Genomic DNA, 18,374 nt, shown 5'->3' with positions numbered 1-18,374 from the left:
TTCTGGGTGGCTTGACATCCACGAGGCCGGGAGCTCTGTGTGGGGAGGGATCTCCTCCTCCTGTGTGGGGAGGCACCCCCCCCCCCCATATTCCTCCAGAGACCCCACACCCACTTGCTTATGTGTCAGGACTTGGCATGCAGCCACTCACCCGACCCCTGGCAGATACCTGCCTTCCAGGACAGGGAGGGAAGAGCTCCCCGGGCCTCCGACCATGCCTAGCAGAGGTGCCTCACCAGAGCTACCTGGGCCCCTGGCTGAGCTACAGAAACACGGCTACCGCTGCCAATGCTGTCTTGTATAATCTGTGCTCTAGCAGGACCTATTTCATCATGACATGGTGGGTCAGGTGCTATCCCACGAAGTTTTGGAGGAGGGGAAAACACGCAGACGGAGGGGAGTCTGGCTCTGGTCCTCGCACTGTCGCTCACCTGCTGGGTGAGTGAGGGCAGGTCTCCAGGCCTTGGACACTCTGACTGTCCAACCAGTGCACAGGCTGAAACAGAAGGCAACTAAGGTTCCTGACAAGAGATGGAGGGCGGGGGGCGGGGGGAGGGAGAGAGAGAAAGAGAGAGAAAGAGAGAGAGAGAGAGAGAGAGAAGGAGGAGGAGGAGGCGGCGGCGGTGGGGACGGCAGTGGAGGCAACATTCCTAACAGAACACTGGTCGCCTAAAACCCAACAGGTTAGATTCGACATGGAAGGCATGATCCATAAAGGATAAATCTGACAAACTGGACCTCATAAAAATGGAATATATTCTGTGAAAGACCCCATTAAGAGCATAAAAGGCAAGCTACAGCCCAGGAGACAATACGAGCACATCACGTGACTAAGGATCTGCACCTAGAATATATGAACAGCTCTCCACATGCAGCATTAAAAGAATATCTAAATGGAAAATGGGCAAAAGAGCCGCACAAACCTTTGACCTGAGATCAGCTACACGTGGCAAATAAAGCAGCACGTGGTGAGATCATTAACAGCATTAACTGTCAGAGAAATGCAGATACAAGCCACCCTGAGATAGCGCCTCACACCTTTCAAACGGTTCAAGTAAGAAGTAGTGACAACACCAAATGCTGGTAAAGACGTGGAGAAACTGGATCCTGCGCAGACTGCTGGCCGGAAGTAAAGGGATACAGCCCCTCTGGAAAGTGGCTTGGCAGTTGCTTTAAAACTAAAAAGAGGACTTAAAACTAAAACTAAAACTAAAACTTAAAACTAAAACTTAAAACTTTTTAAAACTAAAAAGAGCAACTGTAGTCCTGGGCACCCACAGCAACGGAAGCCGATGGTCTTGCACAAACACGCACATGGGTGCTCACCGCAGCTTCACTCCTCAGAGCTACGAGCTGGAAACTACCACAAGTCCTCCCGTGGATAAACAGCTCAAGGGTGGTGATACATGGCACGGGACACTACCCAGCAACTAAGAGGAATGGGTTGCTGATACATGTAAAGACTCGGATGAACCTCAAGGAAATTCTACCGAGGGAGAAAAGCCAACCTCGAGAGGACACACTGCGCGTGTTTCGGGGCATGGGGTGCTGGTGAAAAAGACAGTCGTGGGGATGGGGAGCAGATGGCTGGCTGCCAGGGGATGGGGATGGGGGAGAGGAGAGGTAGAATGAGGGGGCCTTGGGGGGAGCTGTCTTAGCTGTGGCAGTGGTCCCACAAAGCTGTGTAAGTGGTAGTAGTGCACAAGGCTATGCACAGACACACGGAGCGTGTGCGGAGCTGGTAAAGCCTGGATGAACCAGCTTCTTGGTTTGGCTGCTGTACTACGGTGGTAAAATGTGAACACTGGGGGGCAGGGAGCGGCTGGCAAAGGGAACATGGGACCTCCCTACACAAGTCTTTGCAACCTCCTGGGAACGCAGAATTATTGCAATGTAAAGAGCTTAAGAAGCCCAGAGAGGGATTCATTGTCTACACTACAGTGGCCACACAGCGGAGGGAGATCATAACACAAAACAAAGCAAAGCCCCGAGGGCAAGGTCACTGCTGCCCACTCTGGAGGTGGGGGCGGGCAGGTTTGGGCCAGCTTGCAGAGGCTGCTGGCGGTCTGTCAGAACAGGCTCTGTTCTCTTCTGCTGGACCCGCAGCTGTCCACACTTAGGGAATGCATTTCCCAGGGGCCCTGGCAGCCAGGTCGGCCACATGACTCAGTTCTTGCTAAAAAGTCAAGTGGTCCTAACATATGCCAGTGCTCGGTTTGGGTCGTAGAACACCAGGCACATGTTCCTGTGTGTCCTTCCCTCTTAGTGAACCTGAAAGGCGCCCGTGGCCCAGCTTCCACGATGCAGACCATGTCCTAGGTCAGGTGGTGGCAGGGGAGCAGGAACAGTATCCTTGAGACACTGCATGGAGCCGAGCAGCCCTCTGATCTGAACCAGCCCCTCCTGAGCTCTGCAGCGTAAGAGAAGTAAGTGTCTGCCTTCTTTACATCACTGTGTTTTGGGGAATCTGTGCTATAGCAACTTAGCCTTTGCTAAATGGAAAAAAAAAAAAAAAAGAGCAGGTTTGAAAACAGTACAAAGTGTGCTCACAGTTTTGGCAAAAAAAAAAAAAAAAAAAAAAAAGACACAAACATGTCCATAGGAGGGTCTGGGAAGAAAGGCGGCAAAGTGCTCTGGTAATGATCTTCTGCTAGTGGGAATTAGGGATATTTTTTTTCCTTTGCTCATCCACATTCTCTAATTTTCTATAAAAGGAACGCATGTACTCCTATAGTAATTAAGAAAGCCAGCTGATGAGGGAGATGAGAGCTGGGAATCAGAGAAGTGGAGCAGCACAGTTAAGTAACAACCTGCCCCACAGCGCAGAGGCTGACAAGGCTCGCTGGCGTCCCAGGCTGGCTCCCCAGTCACGGCTGGCCCCTCTCACTGTCCCCCGTCCTCCCTCATTCCTCCCTTCCCTCCCGAGAGACAAGTGACTGTTTGCCTCTGTGGGGCTTGGGCAAACACGGTGCCAACAAAGCCCGCTGCTGGCAGGACCGCCTGCTCAGGCAGCACCAAGCCAGAGCTCGTGAGGTCCCGGAGGACAGCCAATCTCCAGTGCAAATTTCAAACTCAATTAGCACAGAGACAGGATGGAGCTGTTCTTGAGTAACTTATCATCTTAAAGCTGCCGAGGTGGTGCTTTACCTGGATATGCTCGTGAACCTTGCGGTTTATCTCCTCAAGCACTAGGGAGATAATGACAGGGAGCAGCCAACCTGCAATTTAAAATTCAACTTGAAAGTGATTTTTTTGAGGTTCTTTCCCACTAACTGGAGGAGCTGGGGTGGGGATGAGAGCGGGCGAAGGATGGCGGAGATGGGGGAAGGAAGCCCGCCTGTCCTAGAAAGTGAAGCCTAATTATTCCCCCAGCAGACACAGATGGACTACAAGGACTTATCCTGGATGCACATTATCGCGCAGGCTTGAACAAGCTCTGAGCAGGTGCTGTGCAATTGGCCTACCCTTTCCTGTCAAACGCAGGACAATTAAAGTTCACCAAGATCACCCTCCGCAGAGATCGTGCCAGCCGAGATGCAGCAGCTGGGAGGCACCTTACTTTGTCCTCTCTCCCAGGGACTCGATGGCCTGACGATGCCTCCCGTCAAGCTCTCCAGGTTCCAGATCTTGTGAGAATCCTTCTCTTCCCACCTAGGGTGACCCGACGAGGCTCTCGATTTAGCATCAGGCCCACACTCTGACAGCCTGGACGCAACGGCAAGTCTGCACATTAACACCGAAAGTTCATCGTTTTGTGCTGGCAGCTCTCGTCAGGGGTGTGAAGTAGAAAAATATCACTCGATACCAAAAGGCCACTTCCCAATTTAGTTCAGGAAAAAAATCTGGACAACCCTGAACAGACGTCCTCATCACACTCTGCCTCTTCCTAACGACAGCCGCACTCACCAGCCGTGGCCTGGCCGGCAGGAAGTACAGGTAAGCATGGCGCTGCTGAAGCACCTGCCACACAGAGCTTTCCAGGCTTGGGCCAAGAGCACTTCTCAGGTGACACACCTCAGCAGGGCGGGGACAGGGCCGCTGCCTCTGCAGAGGAGGCTTCGCCCACAGGGCCCGATGACCTGGTCAGTCTGACATGCAGCCCCCTGGCGTACCGCTGTGTGAGATCCTGTCCTGATTCCTTGTCTAGATGCTGAGGGGAAGCGCCATGTACCCCCTTGGGATGCAGTGCCTGGCACAGAGCAGACGCTGAGCTGGCCAGCTAATGATTAAGTCACATACGATGCCTCGATCTGGCCTAGAGGTCACATCAGACAGCCAAATAGCATTTGGGTGCTGTACCCAGTGATGGCCACGTTCCCCTCTGTGAGAGGCACCAAAGGACAATTCTGGGGCCCAATGCCTTGCTCCCAGGGGCAGCATGGCTCCCAGCTCCCCTCGTGATTTGCCACGCTGGAACTGGTCCCTACTCACCTCCAGTCTCTACTTTTGCCGACTTTGGATCAACACGTTCTCTGGATTTTACTGGTTGACACACACAAAGCCAGTCTCCCTCAGGTCTCTCTCTTAAATCACCAAGCATTCCCCCTTCCAGTCCTGCTCACCTTTCTAGACATTGGTACATTTCCTTTCAGCACTTAGGACTGAAGAGCATGAATGCCAAAGAGTGAAAAGGCTCAAGGTTCGCTGGCCCAGCCCTTTTGTTTTTCCTTCCGCTTTTAATTAGGGAAAAAAAACTTTAAAATGTATATAACATATTGAAAAAATACATAAAACATAGGGAGCAGAATGGTATCTATGCATCACCCACAATGTGGCTGCAATGCCCAGCCACAGTGAATGATCCACTCATGGCCAATCTTTTTTCATCTATAATCACTCCCAGCTTCCCCTTCTCATGGTCACGATCAGCCTTCACCTTACAGACAGGAACAGAGTTTTACCAAGGAACAGTGACACTGTGGGCAGGGGGCCAGAATTCAGGCCCTGGCTGTGCATGCCCCCCCAACATTCTGCTATAGCCACACTCCACCTGTGCTGGTATTTAATATTTTTCTTTAATGGTCCCACTTTTTTGCCTAAATACATTTGTTGAAAATGGAAACTTTATGCCTTCCAGTGAATGGGAAAAAAGCACCATTTGTCACAAATGGAAGGGATCACTAAACATGCCATGGAGAGAACAATGTCACTAAGCAGAGACTCCTGCCTGCCCAAGGCTCTGAACTCAAGGCCGGCTCGCTCTCTCTCCTGAATGCAGAGGTTGGCAACGGATTAGACCCCTGGTGCCAACAGGGACTTTCTTGCATCTGGGGCAATCAGGAGGATTCAAACAGTTAAAAATCCAAACAGCCTTCTCACAAGGTGATCTACTGTTACCATAATTTCATCATTCCCCCCACCTACCCATTTCCACATCTCTGATGGGTGCTGTCAGCCAGCTGGCATCATGACGTACTTGCCATTTCTACGTGCTCCAACCTGTTCATACTGTCATCACTGCACACGACAATGCACACTGTAGTCCCCCGGGGGCCGGTCCATGTGCCATTTAAATGTCTTAGAAAAGATGGGCAGCAATGACACGAGCTGTTGTTACAGATCCTACGTCCTCAATTCTGGATGTTCTCAAAAAGCAACAAACAAGTGTCTTATGAGACCAAAGGAGGGAAGAGACCTGTGAGTCAGTGAAGCAGTGTTCTGTTCTGTTACCAGGGATCGTCTGTCCCCCACTAAACAATGAAACTCCAGGCAGCAGAGATTGCCAGCCCCCTTAGAATAGATGAAAGATGTTTCAGAGCCATGAAAGGCTGGTGTGACCGACTCATGTGTCACACAGGATTCTCATTAAGGCCTGTGCCATGGTTTAATTGGCAGCATGCTTTTCTTTCTTAATGGTTCAGGAAATAATGGTGCTTCTCATGAGCGAGAACAGCTTGAATGTGACGACCACGGTATTTAGTCTGGAATCACTGGTTGTATGGACATGTTCATTTTCGCTGCCTCTCATCACACCTCCCCAGACTGGGCACTGAAAGTAGGCCCATTTCCTGGAACAGGGGTTCTCAGACTTGAGCCCATAGCAGAGTCCCCCACAGGCTTGTTAACAATCAGACTATTGGACCCCACCCCCAGAGCATCTTCTTTGGTTGGTCTGGGGCAGGGCCTGAGGCTCTGTGTTTTTAACCAGCCCCCATGGTGCTGGACCACACCTTGAATGGCATGGTCTTATCCTTTCTTTTCCCTTTCACTATATCCTCTTTGTCCTCAGCTCCTTTAACCCTGGTGGGGGTAGGAGGGGAGGGCCTGAGTGGTACTAGAACCCAGGTGGGAACCACCCATTCTTTTGGACATCTCAAGAAGGCAGTGTCTCTCTGACATCTTCATTGCAAAGAGAACATCTGAAGCATAGGCTGGCCTGGGAAAGCTCTAGGAAACTTCCCCTTCCTTCAAGACTTTCACCAGGTCAATGCTTCTTCATATAAACAGGTTATGGCTTTCAGTGTTGGGGTCAAAGCTCTGTATGAACTCGGCAGACGGCGCTGGAATCTGTTCACTGTAATATTTAGAACAAAATATGGTACAAGCAAGCCAGGCACCCCTCTCATGCCTGCTCACATGTGTTCTAGCTGGTAACACGGGCAGATTCCTTTCCTTTTGGTATGTACGCGTATTACTGCTTTAGCAAAAAGAAACATCTGTGTGCTTTTTTCCTCAAAAAGAACAATCCATTTTTCAAACTGCAAAAAAGTCTTTGAAATGGAGTATTTGCCAACACTGTCCTCTCTCCTAAAAGCAAGATGCAAGGAAATGTGTCCTCAGAACAATGTTTTAAACGCAGACATTACTAAGTGGTTTTTTTCTTCAAAAGGGCCAGATCTGCTCACATGTTCACCCAATTGAATGTAGAAGGTGCTTTAAGAAACAGGAGACAAAGCCTTGTCCAGGGTATAAAAGGTTTACTGCTTATTAAAAAAAAAAAAAAAAAGTTATAAAACAAAACACCCAGCCTGACAATATGTATGAACATGGGCTCTTTCAAATGATAACGGCTCGTGAAAATGACTTAGAACACAGACCTAGGAGGATCAACTGGCCAGCTGCTTACAAGGACGTGCTGCAAATTTTCCTGATTCTGAGTTCTATAAAGTTCCTCTCTGCCTTCCACATACCAGTTATAGTGTGTAATGTGTCCCATCAACACAAGATGGAATCTGCTCTGCAAGAGGATTGGCCTTAACATACGACTTGCTGCTAGGAAAACGGGGCAGAGTGGCGGTACTGGCATCTGGGCAGTGAGGACAGTCCGAGCCATTGGTCTGCTTGTCTGGGAAGTGCTGGGTGGGGCCTGAAGGCAGGACTGGGGCTGGGGCCGGTCACTGCCGGCAGGTGTCATGGAAGGCTTCGAGGGTTCGGAAATCCCTCCACGTCGGGGGAAGGCCATCTTGTAGAAACTTCCCGCAGCGTTGGCACGGGGCCTGGAACAGCTTTATGTAACTTCTTAACCAGGTCTAAAAAGAGAAGTGAAGAGAGAAATAAAAGAAATGGGATCTGGGTGCTTCCAATGTCATCCTTCCCATCAAACCTAATGATCTCCAGGCCGGAGAACTCAAGTTGGCTGGGACCCAAAAGATGGCCTGTGATTTCACAAAGCCCTGCATACAGAATCCACAAGGTCATAACGCTGCTGATTTTCAGTTCTGGCACTGCCCTCCCCCACCCCCACCCCCACCCCAACTGAGGGAGTTTTTAAAATACAAATTCTTCCTCTTAGGGGCAGGAAGTGCTCCTGGAAGAGCAGCTATGCCCTGGAGCATGGCCTGTGGCTCGGGGCTGCACATAACCACGTTTTACTTCTGTGCCCTGTGGCTCCTGAATATGTGCACTGATCCTTGCCTTGTCCCCGGCCGAGGGGCGGGCATGGACACGTGTGGAGGAAGACTTTGCATTGATGACAATGTTCAAACTCTCCACTGAGGTCAACATGCCTTCTTTCTAATTTGATTTCAGAGGTCACTGCTCACTGTCACAACGTGGCCCAATGCACCTGGGGGAGGGCAGGGACAGGCTGGTGCCACCAAATAACATTATAAACGGCAAATACACACTTGAGTGGTTCAGAGTGCAGAGTTCTCTCAGGCATCATACATAAGGATGAGACTCACATAACTCAATTCTCAAACTCAAGGAGATTCAATACCAAAACAAAACAAAACAAAACAAAACACAACCCCCCCCACCAACAAAAAAAACCCCAACCCACAACAATAGGCAAGTTAAGCAAGTTCTCACTGTGACAGGGGCACATGAATCTCATCATTTAATGTCGTCCTGAATTACATCGATGAGAGAAAATTGTTCTTTGAAGAGGGAGGTCGAGTGTATTGATACAAATCCTTCTATCTCCATCACAGCTGCCTTCATGGTGGCAGACTATGGCCCATTGATACTGTCCCCCTTCTAAAGGCCAGGTGTTTGAGGGTTTGGCAATAAATGTGAGAAGGTTGATGGATCACTCAGCTAAACTATTTATCCTTCAGTGCTGATCCAATTCAAATCCTCCCCCAACCCCAAAGTCAGTTACCAAAGGGAAACCAGGCATGACAACAAGTTAGGTTAAAAAGCAAGACTAGCTGCCCAGAAATGACTGTCAGCTGAATTGTCCTCTCGACACACGAAGAGCTGCTCTGTGTGTGGCCCCAGCTGAGTGCCTGGGTTTGATCATTCACCCTCCCCAGCACCATGAAGCAGATCAATAAGTCGGGTTTGTGTCTTCCAAGAAATGAACTGCAGGTATTCTAAGAAGCTCACTTGCTGAGGCAAACCACGATGGGATGGAGCGGGTAAGCACTATTCCACCTGGCTGTCAACACTCATTTGGACTTGCTAACAGGTGTCTTCTGAGTAGGTCTCTAACTGGCAACCTTCCTAGTGTGAACTGAAAAGGGAGTTTTAGCCTCAGTGAAAGATGGAGCCTACTGAGGTGAGAGCATGAAGCCATGTCTGCATGATGTGAAACACATAGCTGCCAGTTCTGCCAGGATCTGATGGAGCTGGCTGACAGGCCAGCTTGGGCCAAATGTTGGTCATGTGACAGATTTGGGCCGAGGTGTGCAGATGAATCGGCTTGAGGGGTGGTGGGGAATCCTGACTTGTATAGTGTTTGCTGATTTCGTGGTGTAAACATTCTGGTTCAATTTCCAGGTATCATGCTTAAATAACCAGGTTGCAAAATTCTCAGCACTTAATAGAATGGCAGGAGCTGACTCCCATACACCAGTGCAATGGCTGTTTGGAGGGTTGTTCCCCATCCTAAGTTTCAACTCTGAAAATGTACATGTCTTGGGGATACTGCAAGATTTGTCTTAGTCACCGTTACCCATTCAGCACCAAGCACAGGGCCTGGCATAGATGAGGAGCTCAATAAATATCTACTGACTAAATCAATGTGGGGAACTGTGTTAGGAGATCACTTCTGAAACCACCATTTGTTCAGCATGACAGAAGACACCAGTTAATTAAGTGGGAAACGGTTTCTCATAAATCCCTTCCCGGTTTAAAGAAATCAGTTCTATGCTGGCCCATCTCCCATTACGAGGCCCTGGTGATCTAGAGACGGAGCAGCCACCTTCTGATCTGCTGGCTCGTACCTGGAGGGAGTCAAGGTTTCCAAAGGAGATTTGGCTCTTAAGGCCACTTACCATGAAGGATCTGACCACGACGTCAGGCATCTGTGGCAGCTGATAGTGAAGCAGGGCAGTGGTGGCATGGTCTGTCACCTGGAACCAAGGATAGCAACTGGAGTCAGAGGCCACCCGAAACCAGCACAGAGAAAACAAAACCAATGCGTTCTCTTTATAGGATAAACCAATCTGCTTCTGAACATCTCTTGGAGAAAAGGACATCTAAAATAAAATCTCAAGTACAAAAATTAGTTAACAGAGTTGGGGGCAGGGACCAGGGAGGAGGAGTGTTGTAGGTGGAGAGGATGCAAAGTATCCAGGTCTGGAGGCAAGAGGCGTGAGTTCCAGCAACTGGAAACCCAGGCCGGGGATAGCCCCTGAGGGAGGGGTGTGGCCCGAGGCCAGCAGAGAGGGGAAGACGGGGCAGATCACAGAAATGTTTCTAAGCCAAGTCACGGCAGGGAACACAGCATGGATGCAGAGAAGCTTTTCCACCTGTCCACATTCGACTTCATCTTTACACCAGATCGATGTCCCTGGCAGGGTAACTGGTCTTTCTGTCCCTGCAATTTTCATTCTGTCTCACAATTTGTAGTTGTAGAGATTTTATGATTCTGTCACCCAGAATTACCACCCTGGTAATTTCTGATGATCTTTCCTTCGAGTCTCACGTTTCCATTACTCTTCTTGAGGAGCCTTGCCACTCAAAGTGTGGTCTTCTCTCCAAAAGCTATGGCCTATTTCAGCATCCTGGTGGGTCATACCCACTGTCCCCAAACTCCAAGTAGGGGCCGAGGGCACGACCGCATTAGACCCTACTAGAGGTCCCAGTGACCAGAAAGAATGCACACTGGGCTTAAGTCCCAGCGCTGTCCAGCGACCTCTATCCAACTACTTACTGTCTCTGGGTCTCAACATCCCTTCTGAAAAACAAAGGAGTAGTCTAAGATCCCCTGTAGTTCTGCAATTTGATACCACAAGCTGCTAATGCCTGCCATTGATCTGCAAATTAATAGATGATACCTAATTTGACAGTTGTGTTCAAAATCATAGTTTAGCTGACTGTCCTCACTGGGGATTCTTGTCACTATGAACGTTGTGATTAAAAGCCAAAATGAGGGGATCCCTGGGTGGCTCGGTGGTTTCGTGCCTGCCTTTGGCCCAGGGTGCCATCCTAGAGTCCCGGGATGGAGTCCCGCGTCGGGCTCCCGGCATGGAGCCTGCTTCTCCCTCTGCCTGTGTCTCTGCCTCTCTCTCTCTATCATAAATAAATAAAAATAAATCTTTAAAAAAGACAAAATGAAACAACTACAAAAAAAAAAAAAAAAACCCTACCAAGTAAATGATCAGTCTTGTTGAGCAGGAGTAAACAAACATGGGTCTACCTGGTGTAGGCTCCTTGGTTTTCTAACTGTCACAAGACACCATGTGACGTGCCAATGGACCTAAGCAGCAGTGGGGGGAAGCAATCCAGTGGAAGGAACCTAGAAGGGCCGCTCCAGGTTCCACATGGTGAGTGGCAAACTCACCAGATTCCCAGATGTCAGTTCAGCCAAGGTCAGAGAGGCCACACTCCAAAGCGTGAGGGTACAGGCTCCCTAACTTACAGAACTTGAGCCTCACCTGCCCTAAATAAATGGCCACACATGTGGTGCACCTCCCTTCCAGCCAGGCTACAGCTTTGCCTCTCATCTCCCCTCTGCTCCTCCCGATGCCAGATGAGTACTCTTTCCCTGCTGGACTTCCATGGCCTGCCTGGTAGCTGGAGAACCCACAAGCTCTGTGGGGACAGGCATCATGCCCATCTCGTTGATGTTACATCCTCTCAAGGCCTAGAACATCACGTGGCATCTAGCAGGTGCTCAATACATATTTGTTGAATAAAGAAAAAAAACTTAAAAATGTCCACTCACAAAAGGCCACATATCAGGGACATTTGTACTCGCTTTCTTGAAAATGTAGCTACAGGTCGTGTATCCAACATTGCTGAGAAATTGTTACCCAAGTGACTTTCAAGATAAGTGGTACTTATCCTTTCAAGCGCAGACTGGTTTTATTTTAAGCATTTCTGACAGACAGCTTTCTAAAATGAGCAATGCTTTTTTTTTTTTTTTTAAACAGTAGTAATGATAATTTGGCAAGATGGTGGGTGGTGATCAGTGGGGTGAAATTATGGCTACAAAACACAGCAAAGCAAACTGGGTCGGCCCCTGTGCGTGGAGGCTGCTTCCTACCCACCCAGACCCCTTGCTAAATAAAACCACCCAGGCAAGTGCCATTTCATGGGAAATTTACAAAAGAAAGAATTTCTGGAGAATTCTTTCTGCAGCCCCTACTATTTATTTTACAATGCTTCTAACAAGCCCTGCCCTACACATTAGTGCTGTCACACCAGGGATGCCAGGCTTGCTGCTTGCTGGTGTGCTGCTGTCCCCTAGTTCTGGGTGTGCTCCTTCCTCAACAGCTCATCACTAGCCCCAGGAGTCCCCCGGGACAAGCCCAGATTCAGCCACTTTAGTAGCCTGAGCACCTGTCCTGGGGCCAGATTCCTCAGTCACACTGGCCACTCAGAGGTCATGCCCCCAGGCTGGGGGTATATTGGCCTTTTTTGGCTGCACATTTTCTTTGCTTTTCTTTGTAGAATTTTTAACACGGAATATTTTATATGACCAACATATAAAATTCAGCAGCATAACTGAAGTGGGTGTACTCTCCTTGTTTTCATTTTATAGGAGATGGTGACTTCCAGAGGTTGAGAAGATGGCTAGGTCACACAGCTAGTGAGGTGCAGCGGGTGTTTTGAGTCCAGACTGCAAGGCCCAATCAAACCTGGGCCATTCCTCCCAATAGGAACTCCCAGCCAGCAATGCAGGTTCTGAAAAGGCGCATGCCGCAGGTGCCTGGGCATCGTCTGCCCATATGTCTCAGCCCAGTGAAGTTGTTGGAAAGCCACAGTACAGACCAGAAATGCAGGCTGGGGATTTGTAAATGTGGTTGCTGGCTACCTGAGAGCAGAACAACTGAATGAACCAGAAAATGTGCTCTAGATCCCGCTCCAGATATGCCACATTGCTGTTTTGGCATCTAGCTCCCAGATAGGGCACCTAATTAGCTTCTCTATTAGTCGGTTGGCAACCCGGCCAAATTTAGCCACTTTCTCAAAAGGTCCAGTATAAATTACTCCCTTAAACTGCCAAACGATGGCATTTTTTTTTCTCGTGCTGGTATGATCATTTAATTTCCCATCACTAATGACAGACATCTTAATAGAAGGAAACAAAGCTGACAGATTTGTTATATTTTCTTTCCCTTCCTCACAAACTTCTCCATTACTGGTTTTGGGGCTCCTGTGACCAAACTCCAAAGCACCAGGCTAGGCATGGCTGTAGAATGCGGGGAAAATTCACCCTACAATGATTTTCCTTTCCGTAAAAGCATTCTACCTTCACTGTTTTCTTGTTTTACAGTTTTCAATAACAAAGTGGTTTTTTTTTTAATTAATTTTTTTTCTTCAGCATCCAAGATGTTGAAAAACAACAACAACAACAACAACAGGGGGATCCCTGGGTGGCACAGTGGTTTAGCGCCTGCCTTTGGCCCAGGGCGCGATCCTGGAGACCCGGGATCGAATCCCACGTCGGGCTCCCGGTGCATGGAGCCTGCTTCTCCCTCTGCCTATGTCTCTGCTTCTCTCTCTCTCTCTCTCTCTCTCTCTGTGTGTGACTATCATAAATAAATAAAAAAAATAAAAATAAAAAAACAACAGGCCTGGGGCAACAAAATATTTTTGCTATTAACTAATTTAATTTAAATCTACTCTGTGCTAGCCCAGTGGAGGCTCGGGCCCCACTGTAATGTAAGTACGGCTCATAAGATTCCATTGGGAGATGAAAGCCACCCAGACCAGCAGGGGAGGCTGACGATGGTCACTAATGCCCCTCAGGAGGAAGGGAGGCCATTCATCCCTCCAGTGAGTGCTGGTTAGGAAAGCATCGGAGAACAGATGAAAGCAGCCCCCGAGCCCATAGCAAGGGAGGGAGGAGAAGACAAGAAACAATAGCCAAACTGTGGAAGGAGCCTCGGTGTCCTTTCGAAAGATGAATGGATAAAGAAGATGTGGTCTACGTATACAATGGAATATTCCTCAGCCATTAGAAACGACAAATACCCACCATTTGCTTCCAAGTGGATGGAACTGGAGGGTATTATGCTGAGTGAAATAAGTCAATCGGAGAAGGACAAACATTATATGGTCTCATTCATCTGGGGAATATAAAAAATAGTGAAAGGGAATAAAGGGGAAAGGAGAAAATATCAGTGGGAAATATCAGAAAGGGACACAGAACATGAGAGACTCCTAACTCTGGGAAACGAACAAGGGGTGGTGGAAAGGGAGGTGGGCAGGGGGTGGGGGTGACTGGTGACGGGCAATGAGGGGGGCACTTGGATGGGATGAGCACTGGGTGTTATGCTATATGTTGGCAAATTGAACTCCAATAAAAAAAATAGTGTAAAGATTAAAAAAAAAGAAAAAGAAAAAGAAAAAGAAAGTAACAATACACCAGTGAGGACAGGAGAAGTACAGGCATGGAGAGACGGGGCCACTCACAAAGCTGTGGGGAGGGGTGCCTGGCTGGTTCAGTCCATAGAGCACTGCAATTCTTGATCTTGGGGTCATGAGTTCGAGCCCCATGCTGGGGGTAGAGCTTACTTAAAAACCAAACAACAACAACAAAAACCAAAAAGCAGTGAATAGCAGCCACACAGGGGCTTTGCCAAGAGGTGTCCCTTTTCACCTCCAAGCAAGGAACACTGCAGATGCTGTGGCTCAGTGTGGGTGTGCTTCCCCCTCTGGCTCAAGGCTGTGTCACCACTGGAGAGTTACTCTGAGTAGCATGACATTCCCATTGCCCATCACAGATCCTAGGGGCTTTATCAATCTCACTTTCAGCTTCCTCTTCCTCCTTTGCTAACTTGGGTGTACTGAGATTCTGTCCCCAGCTCAAACAGGCAGAGAAGGGCTTTGGGCACCCAAACTGGCAAGGAACTAAGCTCTGGGGGAGAAAGGAATCTTTCAAGAAACAGCTGCCAGTCAACACTCTGGTGAAGGAGATGCCAGTCAAAACAAGACTCCCGAAGCTCCTCTACCATATTGTGTGCAAGGCTGACGTCTTCACTCTAGGACCTGAGAGGAAGAGGGTGCTTGGGAGATCACGAGTTGTGCTGGCCAAAGCCAAAGCAGAGCTGCCTGTTAAGAGCTGCGGCCCCGCATGAGGTGGTCTACACCATTCTGCTTGGGAGGTGTCGGGGCTTGGGAGCCAGACCATGTGGGCCTGAGTGTTGTCTGTTACTTATGAGCCACATGACCTTGGACAAGGATTAAACGTGCCAATTTAGGGAAAGCACTGAACAGCAGCACCCACTCACAGTGAGTCTTCCCCTTTCTCTTGCCCAATCCTCACAACCACTGTGGGAGGGCGCTGTGAGGAGCCTGTCCATTTCCGAGAGGGAGTGGTCAAAGCAAGGTTAAGTGACCTGCCCACTCAGGCAGCTCCAGAGCAGCACACCCAGGCCACCTCCTCCCTTTAAAGGAATGGCCCCCAGAACTCTCAGGGAGGGAGGACTTCATGCCCCAGCTCTTGGCACTCACATGACTCTCCCTCTGCCTCTTGCCTGCTGCTACATCCCAAATGCCTATCCCAACAGGGCTGGACACGAAGCTCTCTGCATCTCATGAGTCTCTGGCCATGCAGAATGAGGGGGGCAACGGGGCAAACACAAGTCTAAGGCTGAAGAATAAAGGGGATGCAGAAGAGAGAGGGTATCAAGACCAAATTCCTCTTCCTACTGGTGGTCTCTGGTCAGCTGCTGGGGAGAGAGGACAGGGGTAGGGCCAGCAAGGCTGAAGGTCAGCCCCACAGAGCCCAGGGTTCCTGGCGGCCACAAAGACCTTGTTTTTTTTTTTTTTTTTCATCTGTCGGGGAAGAACAAAGGACAGAGTGCAGAAAAGGGGCAGCAGGACACAGGGAGGGGGCAAAAGCTCTCAATGTGTCATCATTCCTTGGCAGTTAACTCTTCTAAAAAGATGGTCTGGGGATGCCTGGGTGGCTCGGCAGCTCAGGGTGTGATCCCAGAGTCCAGGATTGAGTCCCACATCGGGCTCCTTGCGAGGAGCCTGCTTCTCCCTTTGCCTGAGTCTCCGCCTCTCTGTGTCTCTCATGAATAAATAAAATCTTGATAGATAGATAGATAGATAGATAGATAGATAGATAGATAGATAGTCTGTTGTACCGATCTTCCTCGACTCCCGACAGGGGGTTACATCCCGATAAACTCACTGTTAAGTTGAAAGTGCATTTAATGTACTTAACCTGGCCTACCTTATGCGTGCCCTGAACACTTAACTCGCCTACAGCTGGGCAGAATTGTCCTGCACAAAGCCGATTTTATAATAAAATGCAGAGTATCTTATGTAACATACTGAATACTGTACTCAAAGTGATACACAGAATGGTTGCCAGCCTGGAGGTTGGTCACCTCATGGAGGTGGGGCTGGCCGAGTGCTGCAGCTGCTGCCTGGCATCATGAGAGAGGATCATATCACTCCCTCATTGCTAGCTTGAGAAAAGATCCAAATTCAAAATTCGAACTATCGCTTCTACTGAATGTGTGTCGCTTTTGCCCCTCATAAAGTAGAAAAATCCTAAGCTGAACCCCTGTAAATCAGGGATTGTCTATACTGCATTACTTGGTGGCATAGGGCCTGTCCTTGGGGATTCCTGGGCTCGCCAAGGGTGGAGTCTTCACTTTGCCTATGTACGGGCTTCCAGGCCAGAGTGGAAACTGTGTGGAGCAGCAGAGGTGAGGAGTGCAGAGGTGAGATGGTGCCAGGCACCATCCCTCAGCTTCTGAAAGGAAGTCTACACTGGGGGCCAGCATGGGTGTGGTGAAAAAGCTCCCCAAGGTGACTGTGACGTTAGCAGCATTAGGGACCACGGATGAACAGGCTGCTGTGGGCTACTGCCTGCTTCCCACCCATGGGTGCTGAGCCAGGCCTGGGCTCGGGCATTTGGGCGCCACTCTTCCCACTACACGGCACTGATGGCATCAACTCAAATGCTTGCCACACAGCCCGTGAGGCCCAAGGCCACCCCCACTAAGCCAGCAGAGCTGAGGCTTCTGTTAAAAGTGTGTCCCACAAGATTAATAGGGAAAGTTAAGTACCCAAGTGTTTAGGAGCTGCTTATTTAAAAGAGCAGTCTGGTAGAAACCCAGATCCTGGCTTCCTTCCAGCCAATACCTGCTTCTATATACTCTGAAGAGAACATTCTCTCTGGCCTACATTAACATAACCAAAGGCGGCGTGCTGGGAAAGGTGATGTGGAGCTGTCAGGAGACCCGGTTCAGTCGTGGATTCATCACTAATTATCGGGGTGACCTTGGCTGCATCACTCTCCCCGCTGGCCCTAGGAAAGGAGCACAAGGCTGGGATCACTGGCGCCCCAGTGGACGCTGCTGCAGGGCCTGGCCACACCTGAGGGTACACCTGTTCTGAGCTCCACCCTCAGGCCTGCCAGGGTGACATTAAAGCCCTTTGTTCTTTTAAAAAGGATGAGCTGATCTGTCCCACTCCAGGAACCTACCCCCCTGCCCTGATGTGACCCTCTACCTCCCCCTGTAGTCCTCAGTTTCTGGACCAGCCACAAAGGGCTTGGAGCACCCAGCTCAGAACCGGGGAGGCTGTCAGCACAGTATGACTCCTGTGCTAGAAGCCTCTTCCCACCTTGATGGGCTTCAAAGAGACTCTGGAGCACAAGCCAAACATGTGCCACTTGGTTGTACACATGCTGCAAGTCAAAGAATAAACAGGAACTACTTTCATTCACTGGATATACTTTAATGGTACATAAGGAGATCAGCCCAAGAGTCTGTGGAGTCTCTACTCAGGGTTCTGCCAAGGACAGACCCACCCTTAAGGAGAGGGGCCCTGGGAACGTCTCGGAATGAGAACATTCTCTGTGGGTCCAGGAGTCAAAAATGTGAACCTCGTGTGTTAAATGTTTAAAAAGACAGTAATCCCTGCCAGCAACACTGCTCTGAGGAGGAGCACTGGCTTTATGAAGAATATTTAAAACAGTCCCAGAAGTACTCATTCCATGAAAAGAGAAGCCATCATTATTTCAAAATGGGAATGCTATGAAGTCAGTCCTGAAAGTGCTGGGGGGCTGGGGACGATGGGGGGCAGGGCAGGGACATGCTTCTAAAACTGGGATAAAAGTACAGTAGAGCAGAAGCAGGCAGTTTCGTTTTTATTATGCGGCCCGAGTCTCTAATCTGTACCCTGGATTTGTATGCTGTGGGTTCACTGGGCCTGGAGGCCTGAGGAGAAAGCATCGCAGTCCGGGGGGACTGGGGATTACTCAGACAAGATCAATACTTCCCTCTCTGCTTGATGAAAGGGCCATCTGCACGGGCTTTGATGGGCTTCTAGCTGCCCCCTGGGGCTTGGTGGTGCTGCTGGGGGGTAAGACCAGAGGCAGGGCTGTCCAGGTGGGAATGGACAGGTGAGGATGGACCCTACTGCTCCATCTTGCTGGAGAAGTGGCCATAGTCTTGAGATCAAGCTGCCTGAGAGGGGTGTGAGTATTGTCTACAGAGTATTGAACATAATATACTAGGGCCTCCATAAAGGAGTTTTTGTTTGGTTTTGAGGGTTTCACTCCTATTTCTTTC

The 18,374-nt window shown here is 49.4% G+C and overlaps 1 protein-coding gene across 2 annotated transcripts in view; it reads right to left on the bottom strand.

Annotated features, from left to right (window-relative positions):
* Window positions 1-6,902: 6,902 nt before the first annotated feature.
* Window positions 6,903-18,374, bottom strand: part of MED27 (mediator complex subunit 27) — a 197,266-nt gene continuing 185,794 nt past the window's right edge. For both annotated transcript variants that reach the window (XM_026009550.2, XM_072748293.1), the window contains 2 exons: window positions 9,660-9,737; window positions 6,903-7,469 (listed from right to left, as the gene is read on the bottom strand). In XM_026009550.2, the coding sequence (XP_025865335.1) occupies window positions 7,335-7,469; window positions 9,660-9,737 (213 nt within the window). In that variant the 3' untranslated portion in view covers window positions 6,903-7,334. The remainder of the gene's footprint in view (window positions 7,470-9,659; window positions 9,738-18,374) is intronic.

Source organism: Vulpes vulpes, chromosome 2 (genome assembly GCF_048418805.1).
Source record: "Vulpes vulpes isolate BD-2025 chromosome 2, VulVul3, whole genome shotgun sequence".
Lineage (NCBI taxonomy): Eukaryota > Metazoa > Chordata > Mammalia > Carnivora > Canidae > Vulpes > Vulpes vulpes.
Note: the sequence above shows the minus strand (reverse complement) of the source record. Positions and strands in the feature narration are given on the sequence as shown.